General features: G+C 46.8%; 9 protein-coding genes across 9 annotated transcripts; 5 read left to right on the top strand and 4 right to left on the bottom strand.

Annotated features, from left to right (window-relative positions):
* The first annotated feature begins 848 nt into the window (after positions 1 to 848).
* Positions 849 to 2,446, top strand: F5Y00DRAFT_229197 (NAD(P)-binding protein). The gene is made up of 2 exons (XM_048006728.1): positions 849 to 1,679; positions 1,739 to 2,446. The coding sequence occupies exons 1-2, from the start codon at positions 1,041 to 1,043 to the stop codon at positions 2,123 to 2,125; spliced, it is 1,026 nt and encodes a 341-aa protein (XP_047867681.1). The 5' UTR covers positions 849 to 1,040; the 3' UTR covers positions 2,126 to 2,446.
* A 1,715-nt stretch (positions 2,447 to 4,161) lies between these two features.
* F5Y00DRAFT_259243 (uncharacterized protein) lies at positions 4,162 to 6,166 on the top strand (the record flags this gene model as incomplete). The annotated part of the gene is made up of 3 exons (XM_048010842.1): positions 4,162 to 4,528; positions 4,589 to 6,029; positions 6,094 to 6,166. The coding sequence occupies 3 exons, from the start codon at positions 4,162 to 4,164 to the stop codon at positions 6,164 to 6,166; spliced, it is 1,881 nt and encodes a 626-aa protein (XP_047867682.1).
* Positions 6,167 to 7,205: 1,039 nt separating this feature from the next.
* On the bottom strand, positions 7,206 to 11,010 carry F5Y00DRAFT_229203 (small oligopeptide transporter). Its single transcript, XM_048006729.1, has 9 exons — positions 9,658 to 11,010; positions 9,268 to 9,607; positions 8,978 to 9,196; positions 8,798 to 8,925; positions 8,621 to 8,688; positions 8,359 to 8,564; positions 8,275 to 8,301; positions 8,005 to 8,219; positions 7,206 to 7,937 (listed from the first exon to the last, which is right to left on the bottom strand). Exons 1-9 carry the CDS (start codon positions 10,487 to 10,489, stop codon positions 7,450 to 7,452), a joined length of 2,523 nt encoding a protein of 840 aa, XP_047867683.1. The 5' UTR covers positions 10,490 to 11,010; the 3' UTR covers positions 7,206 to 7,449.
* Positions 11,011 to 11,306: 296 nt separating this feature from the next.
* F5Y00DRAFT_229206 (3-oxoacyl-synth) lies at positions 11,307 to 12,976 on the top strand. The gene is made up of 3 exons (XM_048006730.1): positions 11,307 to 11,828; positions 11,884 to 12,606; positions 12,670 to 12,976. Exons 1-3 carry the CDS (start codon positions 11,424 to 11,426, stop codon positions 12,829 to 12,831), a joined length of 1,290 nt encoding a protein of 429 aa, XP_047867684.1. The 5' UTR covers positions 11,307 to 11,423; the 3' UTR covers positions 12,832 to 12,976.
* A 107-nt stretch (positions 12,977 to 13,083) lies between these two features.
* On the top strand, positions 13,084 to 14,511 carry F5Y00DRAFT_229207 (ubiquinol-cytochrome C chaperone-domain-containing protein). Its single transcript, XM_048006731.1, has 2 exons — positions 13,084 to 13,622; positions 13,721 to 14,511. The coding sequence occupies exons 1-2, from the start codon at positions 13,256 to 13,258 to the stop codon at positions 14,254 to 14,256; spliced, it is 903 nt and encodes a 300-aa protein (XP_047867685.1). The 5' UTR covers positions 13,084 to 13,255; the 3' UTR covers positions 14,257 to 14,511.
* Positions 14,371 to 15,425, bottom strand: F5Y00DRAFT_216903 (dihydrofolate reductase-like domain-containing protein). Its single transcript, XM_048005584.1, has one exon. The coding sequence runs from the start codon at positions 15,151 to 15,153 to the stop codon at positions 14,485 to 14,487; it is 669 nt and encodes a 222-aa protein (XP_047867686.1). The 5' UTR covers positions 15,154 to 15,425; the 3' UTR covers positions 14,371 to 14,484.
* Positions 15,426 to 15,796: 371 nt separating this feature from the next.
* Positions 15,797 to 17,179, bottom strand: F5Y00DRAFT_274644 (uncharacterized protein; the record flags this gene model as incomplete). Its single annotated transcript, XM_048013396.1, has 2 exons — positions 16,436 to 17,179; positions 15,797 to 16,270 (listed from the first exon to the last, which is right to left on the bottom strand). Exons 1-2 carry the CDS (start codon positions 16,958 to 16,960, stop codon positions 15,797 to 15,799), a joined length of 999 nt encoding a protein of 332 aa, XP_047867687.1. The 5' UTR covers positions 16,961 to 17,179.
* Positions 17,180 to 17,442: 263 nt separating this feature from the next.
* Positions 17,443 to 18,909, bottom strand: F5Y00DRAFT_229211 (4-nitrophenylphosphatase). Its single transcript, XM_048006732.1, has 4 exons — positions 18,638 to 18,909; positions 18,545 to 18,566; positions 18,424 to 18,492; positions 17,443 to 18,350 (listed from the first exon to the last, which is right to left on the bottom strand). Exons 1-4 carry the CDS (start codon positions 18,704 to 18,706, stop codon positions 17,587 to 17,589), a joined length of 924 nt encoding a protein of 307 aa, XP_047867688.1. The 5' UTR covers positions 18,707 to 18,909; the 3' UTR covers positions 17,443 to 17,586.
* Positions 18,910 to 20,640: 1,731 nt separating this feature from the next.
* F5Y00DRAFT_229212 (nagb/rpia/CoA transferase-like protein) lies at positions 20,641 to 22,508 on the top strand. The gene has a single exon (XM_048006733.1). It carries the CDS (start codon positions 21,145 to 21,147, stop codon positions 21,928 to 21,930), a length of 786 nt encoding a protein of 261 aa, XP_047867689.1. The 5' UTR covers positions 20,641 to 21,144; the 3' UTR covers positions 21,931 to 22,508.
* The last annotated feature ends 27 nt before the right edge of the window (positions 22,509 to 22,535 follow it).

Below are 22,535 nucleotides of genomic sequence, written 5' to 3' on the forward strand. Positions count from 1 at the left end.
ATTCGTATAAGAAGCCCTGAAGTAGACAAGTATGGTAATCCCATCAATTTCTAATACCTACCTACCAAAAGAGTGCGCAGGATTGACGTGCTTGTGGCTGAAGTAATAGTATATTCGTAGCTATAGTGGACTGTGGACTGAACTTCCAGACTTCAAGGCATACTTATGGGTCCAAAAAAGAAAGAAAAAAACTACCAAGCAATGAAAAGAGATACGCCATCAGATGTAAGAAATACGAGTAGCCAATCAGAGTTTTTGACGATTCTACCTGCATTAGCTCATATTAAATTTAGAGCGCTAAGCCTTACAGAGGTAACCACATAAGCTCGTCACACTATGTACGGAAGTCCCCATCAAAAGTTTTGTCCATATGTGCCACCTGACAGCTTTTGTTACAGCTGTTTAAGACTTAATACCATATGGCAGCTAAGATTATAAATATATAAACATTTACCTTTTACAACATATTTAATCTTAGCTTTAATATGTTAATTTAAATATTGAAATTAAATCTTGTATAAAATTAATAAATGCTTTATACGCCTTTATAAGTTTTATTATTTAAAAACAACATCGCGGGTTATTATATGTAAGTGAAAATAGTGTAATATGGATAGTATATGCCTACAGCTGTTGCCAAGCCCTGTCAAAGCTGGTCAAAGCTGACAGAGGCTGGCCTATGGACAAAACTTTTGATGGGGACTTCCGTAGAGGCGTGGAAAGAATTGAAGCTTCTCATTCGTCCTAGAAGCAACTAACTAGCCAATCAAAGTCGCTAATACCCTCGTCAGGTATTTGAAGCTATAAACAATATACAATCCTTCTAATACTACATACACTATGTAGGACTTCGGATGAAGATGCTATCCAGCTAGTTAAATTAATAAGATGTTGTTGGTCCGAAGTGATGCACATAGTCGTTTTGTTTCCCCTTTAATATACTTAGATAGGTATCTGAGGTGCGTGAACTCGTGTATCATACAATTTTGTCTTACATTCTTTATCTCGCGCCGTTGTCTCATTACAGCTCAGCACCCACTATGCCCACTATATCTGGCACCGTTATACTTACTGGTGCTAATAGCTCAGCGGGTCTCCACGCCGTTGACCACCTTCTCAAAACATATCCGCAGCATACTGCTGTTTTCACCGTCAGAAGTGCTGCCAACACCGATGTCAATACCAACAGCCTACGTGATATCATAGCTCGGTATCCCAAAGCAAAAGCATATATTTACGAGCTTGATCTAGCCGACCTTACTGCCGTTCATGCATTTGCTACCACCATCTCGGGGCAGATCACTAGTGGATCTTTACCCGCCATCAAGTCGATCATCTGCAATGCGTTTTACTGGAATCTTGTCGCCGATCCCGAACTCACCGTCGACGGATATGATAAGACTTTACAAGTCGGGCACATCGCTCATGTAGCACTAGTCTTACGCCTTCTCGAACATTTCAGTCCCGATGGCGGCCGTATTGAGCTCCTGTCGAGTATCTCGCATTATCGTAAAAAGAGCCCGATGACGCCATATCTTCCCGAAATTCCTGATAACATCGACCTCCTGATACATCCACCCGCGGACCGCGATAAGCAAGGTAGAGGGGCCCAGAGATATGCCATTTTGAAATTGGTCATTACCACTTGGATGTATCCACTCAACGAATATCTACAAAAGGTGAATATCCTGAACGCTTTATTTTCTCTGGCCTTTGGTTAACATTTTGATGCTATAAGGACCCCAAGTTCTCCAAGATCACCGTCGTGGCCATAAATCCCGGAAACCTTGGCGACTCCCGCGCTTTTCGAACCAATGTCCCACTTTCCATTAAAATCATACAGAAAATCGTAATACAGAAAATCGTATTCAAACCATTAATGCCTTTGATTCAACGCTTTGCCGACCCGACGTTCCGCACGTCGCGCGAGGCTGGCGTTGATATCATAGAGCTGGGTGTTGCTAAGGCCGAAGACGGAGAACGAGGCTATTATACGCTCCTCAAGAAAGACGACCCTGATCCCGCGGTGCTGGATAAGGAGAGGCAGCGCATTATATGGGAGAAGAGCGCCGAGTGGGCTAAAATTAACAAGGACAATACCGCACTTAAAGTCGCGTTTGAATAGTCTGAACCTAAAAGATCTAACCTAGATACTTGTATTTCGTAAGGGGTAAGGCGATATTGTTAGGTAGTTGATGGTAAACTAATACTTAGGTAGGTGGGGTGAATCTGTGTTGGTAGCATGGTGAGGATTTACTCCAAGGTAACATTCTTTTGGAGCTAGTATTAAGATGACGTCGTTACTCATGGAAAGAAAATAAACCATTCATACATAGAGTCATCGTAACTTTTATGAACGTAGCGGTTAAACCCATACAAATCGCTAACATCTACTAAGCTGTCAAACCCTTTACTTATCTGATGGGCGAAGTTGTAATTGCCGACATGAGCGAGGGAACTTTTGCTCCGTGGGCCTTCGTAGAACTTAGAAACTGATTTACATACATTAGGTACCTGTAGTGTAATGTCTCAACAAAACGGTGGCGCACTTTTATTCATCTTATCATTTCATAATTACCTCTTCAATTCATAGATTAACATATGTATGCCATTATGTATAACATAGTCGACCTACATAACCATAGGTAGGTACATATCCGCTTTCCCGGATGGACCGAGTCAATGACAGTGGAGAAGGGAGAAGGTCCTCCACTGTTTCTTTATATGTACATAGGTACACTATGTATTGCAGATGTACTACGGATTAGTAGTGGGGCTCTCTCCATCGTCTCCATTGTCTCCATATCCCCGCTTCTCCATCGTAGCCCATTGCCCATCCAGCTACAAAGCTTTACGTTTTTGACCATGAACTTAGCGTTACGCTACTCGCATCGTTGGCTGATAGGCGAACCTAATTACAGCTAGATTCACATTATGCAACCTCTCCTCCAGGAGGGCAGGAGGGCGACACGTTTCCCAAATGTCCACTCGGCCTACAGATACGACAACGTGTCTACCATTCTCCTTCAAGCCTAGAAGCATATATTTCTACAAGCGTACATGTCCCACAAGCTTCTTGACACATCGGGGATACTGGTGAGCCTCAACGGTTAGGTAGGTATGGATAGGTATGGATAGATATGGGCAGGTAGGGATGGATTCAAGAGTGATGATTCGACTTGACATTTCTGGACATTTCACTATCTCGCGAGTTGGGGAGTGGTCCGGATCCATAAGAACCTTGGCTTTGTAGAGGTTGGGTTGCTCCAGTGGCAACTGCTGATGAATGGAACGACCCAGACCAGCGTAAAACCTGCGTCGTCCTGACGCAGCTTGATTTTAATAACTACCTGGTATCATGCCACGACCATCCAGCCGTCTAAGGGAGTTAGGCCAAGTACCTACCTACTGCCTACTCCCCTACATACTACCTCCTACTACCTACACGCACTAGGTGGTTCTCGCATGATGCCATTACCACCCAAGAGAAATCCTTATACCAGAATTGTCACTTTCAGAGATTATCATTGATTCTTTTTCAGTTGGCTTGGTTGGATCTATCGTTTCATCATCCTCTTACCAATACACATACACACACACACGCACAAATCTATTATTTTACCAAGTATCGTCGGTTTAGAGTCCTTCTAACACCGCATCAATAACTATTGCCCAACTGTAAGTTATCAATTGAGCAAACACCTTATCAAGTTCAATCCCTACATACCTGCCTTTTATCTGCATGAAGGCTGCATGTATGTATGTAGCTGCTGTACATGAAAAGTTACATGGATCATGCAAGCCCATTCATATAAACCATTCCAGCCTGTCAGAATTTTAACCCATGCTTTACAATAAAAGAAAAAGCTAATTGATTTTGAATAAGAGATATTATATATATATATATTTCCAGGCGAGGGACTGATCCCACAATCTTAGATTGTGTTATCCCGTTAATCCCGTAGCTGGACTTCCGTGGATTCCCTTTGGATTCGCCTCGAGTCTCTCCAGGTTCTCTCCAGGCTCTCTCCAGACTCTCTCCAGGCTCTTACCCGAGCATCCGCGAATCTGGGTTCGCACAACAGCGGCCGAAGTAACTCCAATCCGGTTTGATTGATGGCCCAGAAGCCTCATCCGGCCCCCTAATATCTATTTCATTTCATGGACTCCATCCTCGATCCTAAACTTGTCGAACCGACTATCCGACACTCGGTCGACCCTCGACAGGCTTCAATTAGTCATGAACTCGTAATAAATCGAAAAGTAGCTTCTAACTCACCCGATATGTTTCCCCCAAAGGTCCCTATTACCTTTACCTATAAGAGGAAGGACACAGATCCTCCCATCTATATAGCAGGTTCATTTTCGGAGCCGCCATGGCAGCCCCAGGAGATGGATGTCGCCATCGACCAGCTTGGAGGTTATCTATTCACTAAACAAGTCATGGTTGACGATGGCACTGAAATCCAATACAAATTCCGCATAGGATCTGGTGATTGGTGGGCCTTGGATGAAAGTGCCGATACAGGTAAATATTTATTTATTTTCACTTACGTTACTCCTTCATATACTAATAGCAATTCCCAAGTCACGGACGAATCTGGAAACACGAACAATATTCTCAGAGTCTCAATTGATGCGACTCAAGAAAATGTCACCGAGGTGCCAAACCCTAAGGCCAACGAATCAGAGGGGTTGGAAACCAACAGTGGCACGGAGACTCCGGACTTCGCACAGACAGCTGACGAGGTGTCTGGCTCGGCACGCACTTTAGATCCCGAGACTCCTGAGCCGGAGATATCAGACGGCGAAGCAGGAAGAATAGGTACCCGGCGCATGTCAACCACTCCAATTGGTGAAGTCTCAGAGACAGCTGCGGAGGTCGCCAACGTCGCTGCGACCCTGGATAATGATGAATCTGCTTTAGACGACGTAGATGAGGGCCAAAAAAACCTATGCCCTATATTCTCCCACGAGTCCGTAGGACCGTCTTTTCACAAAGAAGACATATCCGATAATGATGGCATTATCAAGGATAATAAATCTCATTCCGAGTCCGGCAACCCGGCTATTGAGATCGAGGACCAAGACTTAGACTTTGACGATCCTCACTTGGAAGAGTTCCCGTCGGACAATCGGGAGTCTATCATGGCTGCCATGCGACGCATTTCGACGAGCATAGACGCCGACCGCACAATTGTCGACGAAGTTCCACAGTCACCTGTAATTACAATTCTCCAGAATCGCAAGAATGCCGAATCACTAGATAACCAGGGTGAGTTACTCTCGGATGTTAAACAGAATCTCCGCCCCAGCAATAGCAATAGGCGGTCGCATTCCGGTCGCAGAGCATCATCGTCAAACTCTCTGGGGTCAATTTTTGAAGACGATGAAGCTCGCAACGGGCATGCGACTGGTGAGATGGAGGATGCCACAGCTCCGTTTGTACAACATCCTGGACCTTCTTGGGGTTCTCCTACCCCTGATCGCGTCGTTAGCGATGACGAAAAAGACGAAGGCATTGCCATGAGGGTTGATTCCAGGAAATTGGCCGAGCAATCTCAACAATGCCCGCCATCCTTACCTTCACCACCTGCATCTTCCGACGGGAATATTCCGGAGGCCGCAGAGCTGGTCCCAGACAAAACTGCATCGGTACTGGAGGACCCAGTGCCGGAAGACAACGCAGATGTTTCGGGAAGTAATGACGACGTACCAGCCGTCGTCGAAAGCGATTTGCCTAAGCCCAGCACAACTATTACTGCACGTCGCACACCAGATAGGTGCTTGAGTGACAGTTCCAGCGTGGAGAGTACAAGCGAAGCAGGAGGAAAATCAACATCTTTGGGTACTACCAGCCCGCCAGGCCTACGGAAACGTATAATTGACAGGCCGGCTACTCCACCTTCTACGCATCACTTCCAGGGCCGCAATAAATATCCGGACTGGCTCGAAGCTTGCATACGGATCGTGTTCGTGAAATGGATTGGGGGTCTTGCGTCGTGGCTACACGACCGCAGGAACAAAGCGTAAGTTATTCCCAATCTTATGACCGTGCTATATAATAATATCCTTCTTCTAACCTTGATTTAGGCTCATGGCTGCTGGCACGGCTGCTATCGTCGTTGGGGTAGGCTTATTATGGCAGAATCCGGTTCGACTCTAGCAGGTGGCGAGAGCGCTGGGCAAGGCGAGAGCGGCGCAGAATGTACGGGACAGAGCTCGTGGATTCAAATTCAAACATTCCTAGATGCTGTATTCATACGAATCAGTCTATTATTATTGGTGTATGCTTAGCGTAAATGCGACTTAATTGGTGCGGAAAGCAGTCTTTGCCTGTATACCTGTTACTTGAGATGATGGTCATAATGGGTGGTCCGTGTAACTAAACGAGAGCCGACGAGATTATTGAAAATTTTTTAGATTGCGGTACTAGTGCTGGTCTTAACATCATCATCTATGTGAAGGGTAGAGCTATTGGACTTTAGGATAAAGGTAGGTAGTTATAACGTAGCCAGATAATCAATCAATGAGTTAGCCACTGAAAAGGGGTAAGGGGTTGATCCTAAGTACCTAGGTAGTCAGTTAATATTATTCGAATAGCTTACATTCCGGCGATGGTTATCTTACATTACAGAGGTTGGTTAATGTGTTAAGTATATATATCCAAGGTTTTACGTTGTCTAAATACGTGAACTCACTACCTATGAAAATACCTCCAGACCCTACCAACCATAAAACATCCAATTCATTCAACGTGGTTTCTCGAACAGTATCACAACATGAGCAACTTATGTGACCACAATATTTGCAAAGCCTATCTGCTGGATGGCCACTATATTCGAAGTAGTCGATCGTAAGGTAATCGCAACACCTGATTTGGTCATCTGTATCACGAATACCGATTTCAGGTAAGGGACAAGAAAGATAAGAGTCGAAGCCATCGTTCCTGTAAGTAGGACTGCTTACGACATAATCCTTAGCGCTGTAATACGAATAGCAGTATATACCTTAGATAAGTACAATTATTTTAATGAGAGTGGAAATTATATCGAAATATATAAATATACGGATGAGAACAATGGAGGATGTGCAAATAGAGAGTAGTCGGTTAAATAAAACCTATTGAATGATCCTTATGCGAAGACTTTTATAAGTGGCCGCCGAGGACTGCATGCACTTGATAATAATATATATCCCTTACCCCGATCATATCTCATAAACTAAGAGACTTGTACCATTGTCAAGGCACATTGAATATCCTACATAAGAGCACCCCGACGATTGGACTTGCAGGAAATTACCTAGAATAGGATAGTAAATGTCCATACAAATCTATAGGTAATACTTTCCTCCATGTTAAACCGTTTATTTTAATTCTAATAGCGTTTCAACTCCTCGTAAGCTACGAGATGCTAACTCCGACCTTCTACTTCTACACTCGCAGCCTTACCATACCTCCGGCCCAAAAGTCTCGCCCGGCGGTAATACGACCTGGATAGCCTTGCCCTGGTAGTCCATCGTGCCCGTCACTACATCGTTTCCCCACCAGCGGGGAGCCTCGATCTCGTTGAGCGTAAAAACGAAGAATATGACCAACGTGCCTAGCGCAAGACCGAGGTCGAGGCCAGCAGACGTAAGGTAGTTGAGGCGGCTCCACCAGCGGAAATGGCGCTTCTTGATTACGTACTGGAATATGTAGCCGACGACGCCCCAAGACAGATAGTTAAGGGGCGTTGCCGGCGGGATCGAACCCGCGCCACCGAAGATTAAGGGCGCCATCAAGTATTTGGCGCCCGACCTCGGCCATCGGCGCGCCGCGAACCAGAATACAATAGGTGCAACGGCGCCAACGACGAAGAACGTAAGGAGCCCTGAGTATATCTGGCCAGGAGAGAATACTCGGGATGGTCCGATCAGACCCCAAATGACGGAAGCTATGAGATTGTCTAGGTTAGCGATTGGACAAGAGGAAGGTTCCTTTAGAAATAAAGGGGTAGGTACCTGAGAAGAACACTCGGCCTCCGGGACAAGTAAACCGCTGCGGCTGAGTTAATTCGCATACCCCTTCAATGTTACCGAGCGCAAAATTGAGGACTGCGATCTGAATGAAGCACGAAAATGTCGTCGCGACGACCTGTGCCATAAACATGGTCCGTGGGGGGATTTTCATGTAATGACCGAATTTTAGATCGGAGACGAAGCTCAAGGCTTGTGCCCTATGCAAGTTGGTTAAATGTGATTTCAACTAGAAAAGTATCCCTTGGCACTTACATTGTGATATAACCGTATGTTTTAAATCTAAGAGTGACTCATTAGCTACCTACGTATATAGGTATAAAAGCAATATATTCTTACAGCATAAGGGCCAAAGGTCGTCCGGGCTGAATGTAACCGTATACAAACTCGGTTAAGACGTTGAGCCCAATCTGGTGGTTCGTAACAGCCTGTATAATGCCAATTGGGAGAGAAAAAGTGAAAGAGATCCCCACGGCGAGCAAGAAAGCCCACCAAGTTAGATTGGTTGGGTATGCTAAGACTGAAACAAAGGCCAATGCCAGCACCTATATGACAGTTTAGCGACGAAAGCCATACGTGATCTGGGTTTGAGAGAACGAACGATCGCGAAAAGGGAAAAATACCACCACGAAGGTGCTTCCTTGTACTTCTGCATGAGCTTCATATGTACTACAATATTCTGTTAGCGATGGCCATACCAATTGTTAAGGATGTATTCGAATTTGCTGGACGCATCCAGAGGTGATGATCTAAATATGTTGGATATAATTATACGTACTGTCAGGTTTCTCACTGGTACTGTTCCTGTATTGATCCCAGATAGCTTTGCTATGATGTAGATAGGTATATACTATTAAGGCAGTGATAGCCGCAAAAGATAGACCGTAAGACAATGCAAAAGTGGTGCTATATCTCATGTAAGCTCAATATACGAGCGAGTGATATGGGGATGTCAAACCTAATGAAGATCGGTGAATAAGCCTTGTAGGCTTCTTCGTCTAAGGTGAATTGGGCGCTCAATATCTTCGACACGTTATATGTGGCACCGGTATTATCATATGTAGAAGAGTCGCTCATTGGCAAGAACGGAGCATACCATACGCCAGTGTAATGGAAAAGCGTAGAGAGTATAATATAAAACAGTACGACACCTATCGTAGTATTTGCGATGGCATGCCTAGAAGCCATTTAGTTACTGAATACTAACACCGCGTCCACGATGGGATCGCAAAACTAGGGGGAACTAACCATGGGAAGGTCAGCGGCGAACCTATGTATCCTGAGATTTGAGTCCAGTCGAAAGTAATCGGCAATAAAGATAGGCCGGTCGTGCCACCAAATAATTGATTTACTACCGGATTCTGAGGAGCCATCCATGTTGCGAAAGCAAAGACGCTCAAGAACTGGGCAAAGTATCCAGGAATAAAGTAATATAGGGCGGAAACGAGAGTTACAATACCAAACCATCTATATCTTGGCATACGCCCACCAATGATAGATGGGTCGGGTGCTTGGTGTTTCTCATACATTGCATTCATTAGAGCAACGGCGACTAGATTACCAGGCCATATCATAGAAGCAGGATACACTGAAAAACGTTAGTACTAACGATAACTTACAACCCTCGCCTAAACTCACCTAAAAACTTCCGCATCATGCCCGCAATCCCATATCCTAGAGACTGTGTCGAGATAGTCAAGACAAGTTGAAATATGATGCCGAAATTTTGCTTGTAGAACACCAGCTGCGCAAGGATAATATCAGTAGCATAGGCTACGGAGAAGGATACGGAAGCCATGACAACGATAATAGAGTGTTCTTTTATATTGAAAGGTCCCGGGTTTAAGTCGCATCCTAGGCCAAATATCCTAATTTGGCGGTCAGGTACGACTTTCTCCCAAGCGCGACCAAGTGGCCAGGCGATGATTTGGGCGATGAGAGCACCTAGGCCGATTGAGGGTTGTCTTAATGAAAAGAGGGTATTCGTCGATGCACCAACAAGGACCAACGTTAGCCCAATCGACCAAGCTCGAAGAGTATTGCAAGGAAGATCTTCATCGTAGTTGCGTACTGCAGCTCGAACCTCTTCATACGGCGAGTTTTCTTCGCCTGCTCTGGAGGCGGTTTCATCGTCGAACGATGCCAGACTCCCAGAATCCATTCGATGCAATTCAATAGTCTCTTCATCTGGGAAGTTTGGATCTAGCAAGTGGTCATATTCTTCGTCCTCCTCGTAGTTATTGTCGTTTCGGTCACTAGACTCCGACCATTCGGGGATTTGGCGTTTTAGGCTATTGGCAGCACTATTTTTCGGAGCTCTACTGGAGTGTTCCTCAGACTTTCTCGCTCGATGTCTTACTTCACCAGAGGTCTCATCGAGATCAGATCCATATTCCGAGACATGATCGTCTTCTTCCATCCTCTCCCTATTAGCCGTTCCAGACGGCCGTGAAGAGCGGGTGTCGCCCATTGCGTAACTTGAAAGTTAAATGTGGCTTGGTAGGAAATCAGCCCGCAAAGCTAAAAGATCACGTCTTAATCCCCTAAGTTAAAAGGGTGTTGATACCATATAGGGTATCATCGAAGATACTACCCCTGAAATCTGATTGCCACGGGTTGTCCGTGTTTGCTAAAACAAGGTGGCGAGCCATAAGTTGATTGCCTTTAAGAAGACATTGTCCGGTAATCTAATATTGCTAGGATGGCTGAAAAGTAATATAGAGAGGATTGAGAATAATAAACCCGAGGTAGCCAATTGGCGTTTCTTTGAGCTATCTTTGAAGCTGGACGCTCGAAACGTGTTCAAACCTTTATTCGTCTACGAGCTTAAAATCTTGGGTTGTGAAAAGCTAAATGCATCAATTGGAATGTATGATATTACAATTCGAATATCCGTTACGCTTCTCCGAAATTGCTGCTGTCTCCTATAATTCTGCGGAAGTGTGAAAAGTGATGATGATGATGATGATGTGTACGTAGTTCTGGGTTGAGTTACTGGGTTAATTGTTATTCTGAAACTAAATTTAGATAACTGCCGCGTGGCATCTGGGCATAACCTGGGAGCCGGGATCGTTGATCAATCTTTGCCCAGGTGCATAAAATAATACGCTTCTTGCATCACTACTATGTATTGCAGAATTCCATGCATTACGTTAGGGAGGTACTTGGGTACATAAAGCGCCGGGGGGGTATCTTTTCCGCTAATAGAAGAAAATCGGTTAACTTCATAACTGCGTGATTTGCCTCATACCTTCTAATTTCTCAATATTCATAAATTACAACTACGAGTAAGCAAATCCAAGTCCAGCACCCAGGCAGCTCATCACTAAATGGGTCAATGCCTTTAGACGCCTTCTACGGATTACATATAAATCCAGCTCAGGAATTCCTGGCTATGGCAAAGAATGCGCCGAGTTGTTATCACAGGCCTCGGCGCCATCACACCCCTTGGCGTAGGTGTTCGGTATACATGGAATAGACTAATTGCTGGACATTCTGGCATCGTTAGTGTTGCGGACTTCGAGCCGCAGAAACGATGGCGCGATCTTACGAGCACCGTGGCTGGGATCGTTCCAAAGTCAGGTTCCGGTGAAACCCGGTGGTGCCCCAACGACTGGTTGACAGTTTCGGATCAACGGCGCATGTCCACCTTCACTCAATATGCGATGGCCGCGGCAGAGATGGCTCTCGAGGATGCCGCATGGAAACCAAACAAGTTAGAAGATTTGGAATCAACTGGTGTCTGTTTAGGAAGTGGCATCGGAAATTTAGACGAGATATACAACACTAGTGTTGCGTATGAACGAGATGTGAGATCACATACACCATTTCAATAATTCAATATTTACTAAATCTTTATGGTAGGGCTACAAGAAGGTATCTCCTCTCTTCGTACCGAAGATCCTCATCAATCTAGCAGCGGGGCATATTGCAATGAGATACGGGTTTCAGGGTCCTAATCATGCTGTGACTACAGCTTGTACCACAGGAGCACATTCAATCGGAGATGCCTCGCGCTTCATTGCATTTGGAGATGCCGACGTTATGGTTGCAGGGGGGTCAGAGTCCTGTATTCACCCTCTAACCTTCGCGGGATTCGGGAGGTCGCGTTCTTTATCCACTGCTTTCAACCACGATCCACCCTCAAGCTGTCGGCCGTTCGACCTTGGACGGAATGGGTTCGTCGTCGCTGAAGGCGCAGCAGTTGTTGTTTTAGAGGAACTAGAGCATGCCAAATCGAGGGGTGCTCGTATATATGCCGAATTAAAGGGGTATGGGTCTAGCGGTGACGCGCATCACATGACAGCTCCTCGTGAAGATGGATCAGGGGCATATCTTTCCATGAAGAAGGCATTAAAGCATGCTGGAATCAAACCTCGTCAAGTCGACTACATTAATGCGCACGCGACTAGTACTTCTGTCGGCGACGTAGCAGAAGCCCTTGCGATCCGTTCATTGATGGCAGGCGAGGAAGGACATTTTGACGAGGGCCAAATCTCTGTCAGCAGTACCAAGGGAGCTACTGGGCATCTGCTTGGGGCGGCCGGCGCAATAGAAGCCATTTTCACCATCCTAGCTATTGTCGAAGTAAGTTTTTAATCCGCCATCTTCAGTTTCCGCAATAGACACCCCTAACTAATTCATGGATAGAACATTCTCCCTCCCACACTAAACCTAACAGACCCTAATGTTGGGCCGAAATTCAACTTTGTACCTCTTGAAGCCCAGAAGAAGGAGATTGATGTTGCTCTCTCGAACAGTTTCGGCTTCGGAGGTACTAACGCGACGTTAGTCTTCTCTCGACTCGATTAAATCGACTATCCAGAAAATCCAGCTATTGTATTATTTACGCTATGTACCTAAAATATAATGACCCACAAATGCTATAAAGACATGACGAGTATATAATATATTTCCACACTTATATCACGATATTATATATAAGATATTACTAATATTTAGATGTTACATGAATGGTTATGATCTAGAAGTACATAGGTACATTTGTACCTATATTAGATCCATACCCCTGTTGTAGATCTCAGAATCGAGCAGGGGTCCAAGCTTCACGCAGGTTTTTTTTTTTTTTTTTTTTTTTCTTAATCTTTTTCTCTTTTGTCTCTGACGTCCCCCATGTCAATGACGTGAATCGACATTCGATAACTTAGACTACCAAATCTAGGGAATCAATGCCCTTCTTAACGACAATTACCTACTACCTTTCAGCGCGGTAGCAATGGCGTGTAGAACATGCAGGCGACAGCTTATGCTGCTAACCCGTCAAGCCGGCTCGGTTGCAGAGATCCAAAATGCTGCTACAGCACAACGACTTATCGCCCCAGTTATCGGCTCCCGACCCAACCAGAGACGAGGCTTCAAAAATACTCCCAACCAGCCAGCCATAAATATTCGCGAGACCTTCGCTAAGATATTCCAAAGCACGGCCGAACCATACCGTATCATCCATGCTACCGAGAACATATATAAAGCCTGCGCTCGCGAGGCAGACTATACCATCCCCGATAAGGACAGGAAGGCGGGCACGATACCTAAGACGGCAGAGGGCGAGGATATAGGAGAAGGGAAGACGATGTGGCATGAAGGTAATTCATGCTTTCTTTTTATTCTTCCTAATATTAAACTGGTCATCAATCCGGCCATTGTGGCTAAACCCTTACTTACTTACCTCTCACCTTTTTAGACTTCAAGCTCGCCCCGACTTTCAGCACGTGGTCGCAAATCACGATGCTACACTTATACCTAGTATTCGCTCGACTGCGCGATCTCGAACCGGACGCGGCGCGGTCGTGGCAGCGGCAGCTTACAGACCACTTCTTCTTCAACGCCGAGGAGCGCATGGATCTAACCCACGGCATCACCTCGCGCGGGCTGCGGCACCGCTACCTGAAAGATTTATTCGTGCAGTGGCGCGGGGTGATCGCCGCGTACGACGAGGGCGTCGTAAAGGGAGACGCCGTGCTCGCCGCCGCCGTCTGGCGCAACGTGTTTAAAGCCCGCGAGGACGTCGATGTGCGCTCGCTGGCTGCCATCGTCAGTTGGATGCGCTTGTGTCTCAAGATGCTCGATCAGATCCCCGACGAGGCCCTGCACTACCAGACCGAGGCCGTCTTCAAGTGGCGCGCCAAGAACGAGCTCCTGCTCGTCGATAAGCCCTCGAGGGAACTCGAGGGACAACTGGCGCAGGAAACGCCGCCGGTGCAGAAGGTAGCTGTGTAAGGCTCGGGGGGTTGTATGATAGATACTAGTGTAGGTCGGGTAGGTTAAGGATTATAATGACGGCATGTTATATGAAGGTGGAAAGTTGGTCTGGCATATAAGGGTTTTGCGCAACGTTGTCTTTTTTGCGCGCAGTAAAAATAGAAGTTAAAAGCGATCTCAAAGCGAGATTTATTCATGTACATATATACCAGACCGTAAAGGTACCTTAGACAGAACGAAGTCAACTCAATCAACCCGCTCCCACATCTCAAACTCGTACCGCGTCCCATTCTCCTCCTGCACACCCTCAGGTACCGTCTCCCCAGTCCAAGCATCCAGCTCCTCCTTAGACCTCTTCACCCAGCCGTTCCATTGACCACCAGCCTTATCTTCTTCCTGGAGGCCAAGAGGGAAGAACGTGTCGCACTCGAAATCCGGCGACAACACCCTCGTCAGCAGCACGCGTCGCGCCTCCTTAAGTCCCAGCGCCGCTCCGTAGATCTGCGCGCCACCGATGACGAACGCCCGGCCAATATTACTAGCGGCCTTGAGGTGCGCGAGCGCTTGCTCCAGCGAGTCTACCCTTACCGGGCCTTCCCCCGCCGTTTCCTGTTCGGAGCCAGCATGCGATCTGCTGACGACGATATTGAGACGCCCCTTCAGCGGCTGGAATTTAGGCGGTATGCTGTCCCAGGTCTTGCGGCCCATGATGACGGCGTTCAGCGCAGGGGGGGAACCCGAAGGTGGTGGCGGTAGGCGCTTTGTCACGCGCGCAAAGTACGCCATTTCCTTCTTGAGCCCGGTCCATGGGAGCGTGCCGCTGCGGCCGATGCCCATGGTACGCGTGGCGGCCACGATGAGGGTTAGCTCCGGGGGGAGCATGGCTGCGGACGGTGAGGGTGAGGGGTTGGACATTTGCGGTTTTTCTTTTCTTGCGTCTTATTGGGGATTTTGGTGGCCAAGATAGGTGGTAGGTATTGTATATTTTTCGTTAAAGCAGAAATAGGCCTAGAAACAGGTAAGTTGTTCAAACAAACTTGGAGGTGAATGGATTGGATATTTTGAGGCGAGTTAAGGTCGCTAATAATTATTTTTTCCTAGTTTTTAGTATTACTTGCAAATCCGTTTAGTTCCTTTACTTTCCCTATACAAACAACTACTCAATAACACGCACCGTATCTCATCACCTATACCCTACATACCATTCCTAGGCCTTGTCATATAAGACTACTATTTATTAAACTTGTATGAAAAATTAATAATCATAGTCATGTCATTCAACCGGAACGTAAATATGACTTCCGAGGACAACAATATAAGAATCGTATAAGATACCTTACCTATGCTCCCTCTCGAAAGTCATATATCATAAGGAGGTAATAATCATGAATAACTACATCTAGATGAACATAATCTTAGCCAGCATCATGCGAATAATAAAAACAGCTACATTATAACCTTAACATTAGAAGCTAGGTAATACACAATTTTGGTCCTTCATTAATCCTCGTTATACATTATACCCCTTATACCTACACTTTCTCAACTCATCATCCCATCAAGCCGCCGCCGCAGCAGCAACCTTGCCCTGTCTCAGCCTCCGCTCCTCCTCCTCCTCCAACCTACGCAACTCCTCCCGCTTCATCGCCTCCTGAATCCGCACTCTTTCCGGGACCACCCGTTCCCTCGGCGTCGTGATCCGCCACCCCTTCAACATCTCCGGCCCGCCCACCGCCGCCATAGTCTTCCGCTCCACGAGGCTGTACTCCTCCTCCCCGCTCGGCCTGTCGAAGCGGAACGGCTCCCGGATGCTGACCGGGGGGTTCGTGATGATGCGCACGGCGCGCCGCGCGTTGCTCGTTGCGCTGTGCATCATTAGGGGGTGGAGCAGGTACACGTCGCCTACGACGCCCGTCGCCTCGACGAATTCGGTGTCCGCGCAGTCTCGCGCGATGTCGACGTACCATTCTAGGTTCTTCTCGCGTGGGAAATCCGGGTGCGCCCGGGGTACCATGCGCGGCGATACGCCTTCCTGTGACGATAGGTACATAGATCAGCATTGCGCTTAGATAGATACTTGTCTAAGTACCTAACGTAAGGTAAATAAATCAGTAGGAGAAGTTGGAGTCCTGACTCCCTAGGTAAAACTGACTTAAGAAGGAAAAGGGACGAAGAGGCAAATACTAAGACCACATACCGGGTGTTCATACAAATGCTTCGCAACCCGATCGATAGCCGGCGGGCAAAGCATCGTCCCCCCTCCCTCCGAAACAACATCCGTAAACAGCGGAATCACAAGCAGCGCCTGCTCGGGACTATCCAGGTAATGCACGAAGAAATCGCCATCGACGTGCCAATTCGTCAGCTCCTTAGGCGGGACCGGTGTGCCCTCTCTCTCCGCCGTGCCCAAGTTGACGATCAGCGAGTCCCGCCAATGCCGGGACTCGGGGTTGACGCGGTCCTCGCCGCCGCACAGCTCGCAGATGGCGTGCCACGCCTTGGGCGCAAACTCGGCGCAGTCGAAGGTCCGGTGCGACGGCATGTTGGTTTTCTCCTTGGTCCACGTCGACTTGTCTGTCGGCGACATGCCCAGGCGCGTCCATACCCCCTCGGTTACGAAGGCGGCTTGCTCGGGCGTGAAGCAGTTGCTTAACTTGAGGTAGCCGTTCGCGAGGAAGAAGTCCTTCTGCTCTTGTGTTAGGGGGGTAGGTGGCGATGTCATGGCTGGGTTTGTGGCTCTTAGTATATAAATAAATAAGAGGTTGTTAACTTATTAGGCCGTGGCCGTAGTTTTGTCTCGGGATATATAGGTACGTATAGTTAAGACGACCTGTATTTGTACATACCTAAGGTAACTAGATAATCTAGGTAGGTAGACATATATAGAAATAAAAGTTCAAGATAAAGACTACGCTCCTATCACAGTATCCTACCATATTCTTATATATTTACGTGCCAACGAATAGTAGCTTGTTAAGCTCCATCACGAGTGACGATAGCCGTCAAATCAATACACATACACCAGCCCCCTCTCCATCGGGGTAGCTGAATAGTTACGCGGGGAAATCGGCATATCGAGCCGTAATTCCCTTGTCCAATAGGGCATGCGATTTCGGAGAGCTGTTGGAGAGCTCGGTTTAGTCTGGTCGACAACATTGCGCCGAAGCTTGGAGTAGATAGACTGCCATGAATCGAAGGTTTCCTGATAGTATCCCCGAAATTTGTAGTTTCTATTTGTCTGTTTATACCTTACGTTAGATAGACTCTGTAGTATCATGCTAAGCATCAAATCTAAGTCTAAATAAAAGCCGAATAGCATGGGACATGAGAGGGACAAAGCGCATCTCGTCATGAGGTCGCACCTCGGAGATCGCTTAGCTTATCGGCGTAGTAGGCGGGGACGGCCACGGCATTCTCAACCTCCCAATCCTCCCGCTTGTGAACACCAGTGAGCACATGTAGAGTCCCGCCCAGGCCCCCCTCGATACCGAATTTGATATCGGTATTCAACCTATCGCCGACCATGCAAGTCCGTGCCCGGTCTAGCTGGAACTTCCCTTCGATCGCATCCATCATGGCCTGACTGGGCTTCCCCAAGGTCAAGGGTGTCTGCCCGGTCATGTTGACCAGTGGAATGGAGATAGAGCCGGCGCCGGGGAAGAAGGTGTCGCCTATAGGTAGCACGTTGTCGAGGTTTGTCGCGATGAACTTAGCGCCTCGTCGTAAATACTGGTAGGCTATAGATAGCTTGAGATAGTTAATGTGGAAATCCAGCCCGACAAGTACAATACCGACATCCGGATCCAACAGAGAGCCGTCAGCCAGCCTCTGGTAGTCCTCAGGCGTAATATCTCGTCTTAAAGCCGGGTCTGTCCCACCGATGAAGGGTATACCCTCGGTACGCAGCTCGGACTCCATGCCGCTCTCACCGATGATGAAGACCTTGTTCTTGGGTGCCGGTAGCTTCAAGATGCGCGAGATGTATACTGCGGCTGAGTAAGACGAGCCGAATATCTCCTCGACATTACTAGGGATGCCCAAGCCCGCCAACTTCTGTTGATAGGCCGGTCGGTCTTTTGTAGAATTATTGGTGACGAATACAATCCGTTTTCCTGCTCTAGTTGTTTAGTTCGTGGTACAAATGCGTGTATGTTTTGTAGTTTTGTTAGGCCTAGCCTGGCTTACCCCTGGATCTCAGCATCTCCAACGTTTCGGCGGTGCCCTCGAAGACATTGTCCCCAGACCATAAGACTCCTGTAAGATTTCAGCCATCTGGTCCTTCCTAAGCTTGGTCGTTTATTCTAACCATCGCAATCAAGCAGGAAAACCTGTATATAAAGTAAGACTTTGTGTAAGACTGTGTTATGAAAAGGTGGCGGATCGGGTTAAAATGACGCACGTCAAACTTATCGAGAAACTCATTAATAGCGGCTGAATCACCCGTCAGGTACTTGGGTGCTTGTGGCATTTTTTTATATCAGAAAGATTCAGAAAATGCAGCAAATATATATTATCGGTTGTTGTTGTCGTCTCGATCTATTTGTCGTATAAAGTAGTTGTAAGAGTGAAGTTTTCAAAGACTGTTTTACTTCATATCAGAGCAGCCGCGGCTTTTGGTTCAATCACAATCACCGTTCCTTACCGGCACTAGGTACTCATCGCGCCCGGTCCTTAGAACAGGTAAAAAATGTCAACTTTAGTACCTAGTATATGTGTTCCCCCCTCGTAAAGACCATTTTCAATATTTCCATTTCTTACATTCACATATCAAAATCCCGACATATATCCTTTAGATTCTACTTACTCGGGTTTCTTTTTCTACTGAAGTCTAGCGGAATAAGGACTATACATAATACACTACATAACGGGCTATACGCTAACCGCAAGGTACAATACCTACTTAACGCCCGATAATCTGGATCTGCACGCAACAATGCATGATTCGGAATGAGAGTCTAATGTTGATTCTTCGACTATGCCAAGTCAAACACTCAGGAACTACAAGATTTATACCTACCTGCTCATCACCGTTGCCGCACCTTTCCGTCATGCTATATATTTTGTATACGCTAGCAGAATAATGTCAAAAAGGTGGCGCACCTACCAGCATAATTGTTAGCAGACTGCGCCAGTTATTTTGACGCTATTCTGAGTAGGCGAGTAGGGCAGCTAACGCCACAAGTCTCAGATAAGATCGAGTGCCATGTTCGTGCTGCATTGGAACCCTACCCGTGTAGGACGTGTGCGGACTATTCCTGGAACTGCCCGGTGAGGTCGTATGTGTAATCACACCCAAGTCCTATCTATTGTTTTATGGTTGCGACGAAAATTGAGTGAATCGTGAGGGTTGCGATTCGACAGAGCTTCCGATCATACCTACCCTACACCGGCAGTGAAAATGACTTATCGACTTGTTTCTTCCGTGATAAAAAAAGAAGCGGTTGAGTGGTTCTGATCCCCAACCAATTGGTATGTATGTAGTACCTTGATTAGGTAGGCTAGGATTAGATGAATAATTATGCGCGAAACTCGGGGATGTAGTGTATTATGAAAGATCTTTCATAATACTTGACGATCAAAGGAAGCGCCGTGTTGCGCGATGCCAAGCTAACCGAAGACGGTGTTAAATTCCAAACCTTCGAAAGTCGTCGAATCGACACTGATAATACAAGTTGGAATAAATAAGAAACGACGATTGGTTTGGGTAGCTGGGTAGGAGGGGTCCTTGCAGCAATGCAGATATTATCTATTAAAGACTAATGTTGCGCAGAAACCCCCCAACCCCCACTTGCCCACTCACCAACCCACTTACCAGCCCACTTACGGAATAGAGCCCGTTTATCTACAAGGCAGCTCCCTGTCCAGCTCCCTGTCCCGCCCCTCTGGTCATCCAAGATCAGTAAGCCCTACGTCAATCATTGAATTACCCCTCCATATTTTTTTACTCCTTCTTTTTTATTCTTTCGCAAAAACACCCAACGTTGACACAACAACCTAATCTACAACCTTCCATATACCCATACACTACTCATACCCATATCCGTACCCATACCATATCTACATGTGAATAAGAATAGTTAGACAAGATAACTACCTAGGTAGAGTCTTCGTTGTCTTTCTATTTATCTCTTAATACCACTATAAACAATATATACTATTCTCTAATGCTAAGCCAAGATTTGATATCTCGCACATCTCAAAGTTTAGAGTTTAGTCTTGCAACTTTTTATAACCAGCCAGCCAACCCAGACCTCTCGGCCCAATCACAAAACGGCCCGGTGGCTCAACGCCAAGGTTCCTAGCGAGTGGACACTGCCAACGCAAGATACATAACCTACATTAGGTATGTAACCGTATCGTTTTCGATATCGTCAACTCCCCGGTCTACCAATCTACCAATCTACCAATCTACCAATCTACCAATCTGCCAATCTAGCATCGTAGGGACCAAAGAACAAACAATTGCTCAAGAAATCATATAACCTACACCCAGACACAAGACTTTTGATTGTCACGGTGTGATGTTTATCGACTTTTCTAGGTACAATACCTTATCGATATCCAACCGTTACCTTTTTACCTTCCACTTACCTGAGGCTCTTAAATATAAGTTTGGGTGGTAATTGTTTCCCTAGTCCCTAAAAAAATCACTCGTGAAAGCTACCTCACCTTACACTACCTTACCTTGCCTTACATTACATTACATTACATTACATTACATGACCTACCCCACTATCATCATCATCTTCCGCAAATAACTCAGAATTTCTAATTTCGCCTCACCGACTTACACCGACTTACCACATTCATATCTCATATCTCATATCCCATCTCCCATATCCCGCATTTATACCTACCCTTACAGCCAACTACGTATTCAGAGTCGCATACCAATAGTACGCTACCATGCCGGGAAAGCAACCCAATTTGTTCGCTTTTAGCGACGTCAGAGCTCTTGCGCCCGCTCTGCGATCCTACATCATCACATGTCAAAATGCTGGCATCACACGTCATGGCGTCTTCAAGGTCGCCATTTCGGGTGGCTCGCTACCCCAGACCCTCGCCAAGGCTCTCCTTGCGCAACCGAAATCCGACGAAGACATGGTCAAATTCGACAAGTGGGAAATATTCTTCGCCGACGAGAGAGCTGTACCTCTAGATCATCAAGACAGCAATTACGGTTTGGTCAAGAAGGAGCTGCTGGACAAGATCCCGACCGAGCTGGGCCAACCAACCGTACACCCAATCGACACACAGTACCTAGATGACACGCAGGAGCTGGCTGATCAGTACGAAAAAGTACTCGTCAACTCCTTTGCTAAGGGCGACTCGGTCAAGCTGCCCATCTTCGATCTTCTACTTCTTGGCTGCGGCCCAGACGGTCACACTTGCAGTCTGTTCCCAGGTCACCCGCTCCTCCGCGAGACAGACGCGTGGGTAGCGCCCATCGACGACTCACCTAAGCCGCCGCCTCGACGCATCACATTAACGCTACCCGTCGTCACGCACGCCGTCAAGGTCGCCTTCGTCGCCACGGGCGCCGGAAAGAAGGAGATCATGAAGAAAATATTCGAGCAAGGGAACGGGCTTCCGTGCGCGCTCGTCAACGAAGCAACCGGCGAGCGATGCAGTTGGTTTACGGACACCGCTGCCGTAGAAGGTGTCAGCTTTCCCCGACGTGGATTCCTATAGAGTTCTGCTGCCGAGTGGGATCGGGGAGGATATACCGCCGGTCAGAGCTACATGATGATTTGGGACTAGATTACGGCAGGCGAAAGAAAAGTTAGGAGGTGTTCTCTCGAGGTCCGCAAGCGAGTAATTATGTGCTGTCTTCTTCTTCTTCTTCTTCTTCTTCGATTCACGACTTAATCTACGTAGACTGGCGATGAGTGGATGGTTCTTACGAGCATACGACGTGCGGATCTTATTGCATTATCAATTATCATACACGACGAGGTGTGATGGGACGGACATACATCTCCGGGGGAGGGATCTGATACCAAGCACGAATTAGTTAGAGAAGTTACTTACATACCCCCTCATCTATCTTGGACCTCTTTCTCGGTCGAGGGGTTTTGGAATACTGAGTTCGCTTTACCACGATTGCTTGCTTGCTATGGTCACTGTGCTGCGAGTTTTCTTGCGTTGATATGCTTCATGCTAGTGTCGCCTGGTTGTTGCGCGTGGTTTTTGCTTTGCTTTATATGAGTAGATGAATTAAATATGTATGCGCGGCTCCCCGCGCAATTATGAGACTGATTAATGCACCGCTTAAATCTTGATGCTTAAAACTTCTG

The sequence above is a fragment of the Daldinia vernicosa genome, assembly GCF_022497035.1.
Source record: "Daldinia vernicosa strain CBS 139.73 unplaced genomic scaffold F5Y00scaffold_9, whole genome shotgun sequence".
NCBI classification, from domain to species: Eukaryota; Fungi; Ascomycota; class Sordariomycetes; order Xylariales; family Hypoxylaceae; genus Daldinia; species Daldinia vernicosa.

What these genes read in the sequence shown, in the direction of transcription:
- F5Y00DRAFT_229197 (XM_048006728.1), top strand. Translation starts at nt 1,041, where the DNA reads ATGCCCACTATATCTGGCACCGTTATACTTACTGGTGCTAATAGCTCA. An exon ending in TCAACGAATATCTACAAAAG is followed by an intron (nt 1,680 to 1,738) that starts GTGAATATCCTG and finishes TGATGCTATAAG; the next exon opens with GACCCCAAGTTCTCCAAGAT.
- F5Y00DRAFT_229203 (XM_048006729.1), bottom strand. Translation starts at nt 10,489, where the DNA reads ATGGGCGACACCCGCTCTTCACGGCCGTCTGGAACGGCTAATAGGGAG. An exon ending in TACCAGTGAGAAACCTGACA is followed by an intron (nt 8,689 to 8,797) that starts GTACGTATAATT and finishes AGAATATTGTAG; the next exon opens with TACATATGAAGCTCATGCAG. An exon ending in CGACCTTTGGCCCTTATGCT is followed by an intron (nt 8,302 to 8,358) that starts GTAAGAATATAT and finishes AGTCACTCTTAG; the next exon opens with ATTTAAAACATACGGTTATA.
- F5Y00DRAFT_229206 (XM_048006730.1), top strand. Translation starts at nt 11,424, where the DNA reads ATGCGCCGAGTTGTTATCACAGGCCTCGGCGCCATCACACCCCTTGGC. An exon ending in GTGTTGCGTATGAACGAGAT is followed by an intron (nt 11,829 to 11,883) that starts GTGAGATCACAT and finishes TCTTTATGGTAG; the next exon opens with GGCTACAAGAAGGTATCTCC. An exon ending in CCATCCTAGCTATTGTCGAA is followed by an intron (nt 12,607 to 12,669) that starts GTAAGTTTTTAA and finishes ATTCATGGATAG; the next exon opens with AACATTCTCCCTCCCACACT.
- F5Y00DRAFT_229207 (XM_048006731.1), top strand. Translation starts at nt 13,256, where the DNA reads ATGGCGTGTAGAACATGCAGGCGACAGCTTATGCTGCTAACCCGTCAA. An exon ending in GAAGACGATGTGGCATGAAG is followed by an intron (nt 13,623 to 13,720) that starts GTAATTCATGCT and finishes TCACCTTTTTAG; the next exon opens with ACTTCAAGCTCGCCCCGACT.
- F5Y00DRAFT_216903 (XM_048005584.1), bottom strand. Translation starts at nt 15,153, where the DNA reads ATGTCCAACCCCTCACCCTCACCGTCCGCAGCCATGCTCCCCCCGGAG.
- F5Y00DRAFT_229211 (XM_048006732.1), bottom strand. Translation starts at nt 18,706, where the DNA reads ATGCCACAAGCACCCAAGTACCTGACGGGTGATTCAGCCGCTATTAAT. An exon ending in AGTTTCTCGATAAGTTTGAC is followed by an intron (nt 18,567 to 18,637) that starts GTGCGTCATTTT and finishes CTTTATATACAG; the next exon opens with GTTTTCCTGCTTGATTGCGA. An exon ending in TTTCCTGCTTGATTGCGATG is followed by an intron (nt 18,493 to 18,544) that starts GTTAGAATAAAC and finishes GAAATCTTACAG; the next exon opens with GAGTCTTATGGTCTGGGGAC.
- F5Y00DRAFT_229212 (XM_048006733.1), top strand. Translation starts at nt 21,145, where the DNA reads ATGCCGGGAAAGCAACCCAATTTGTTCGCTTTTAGCGACGTCAGAGCT.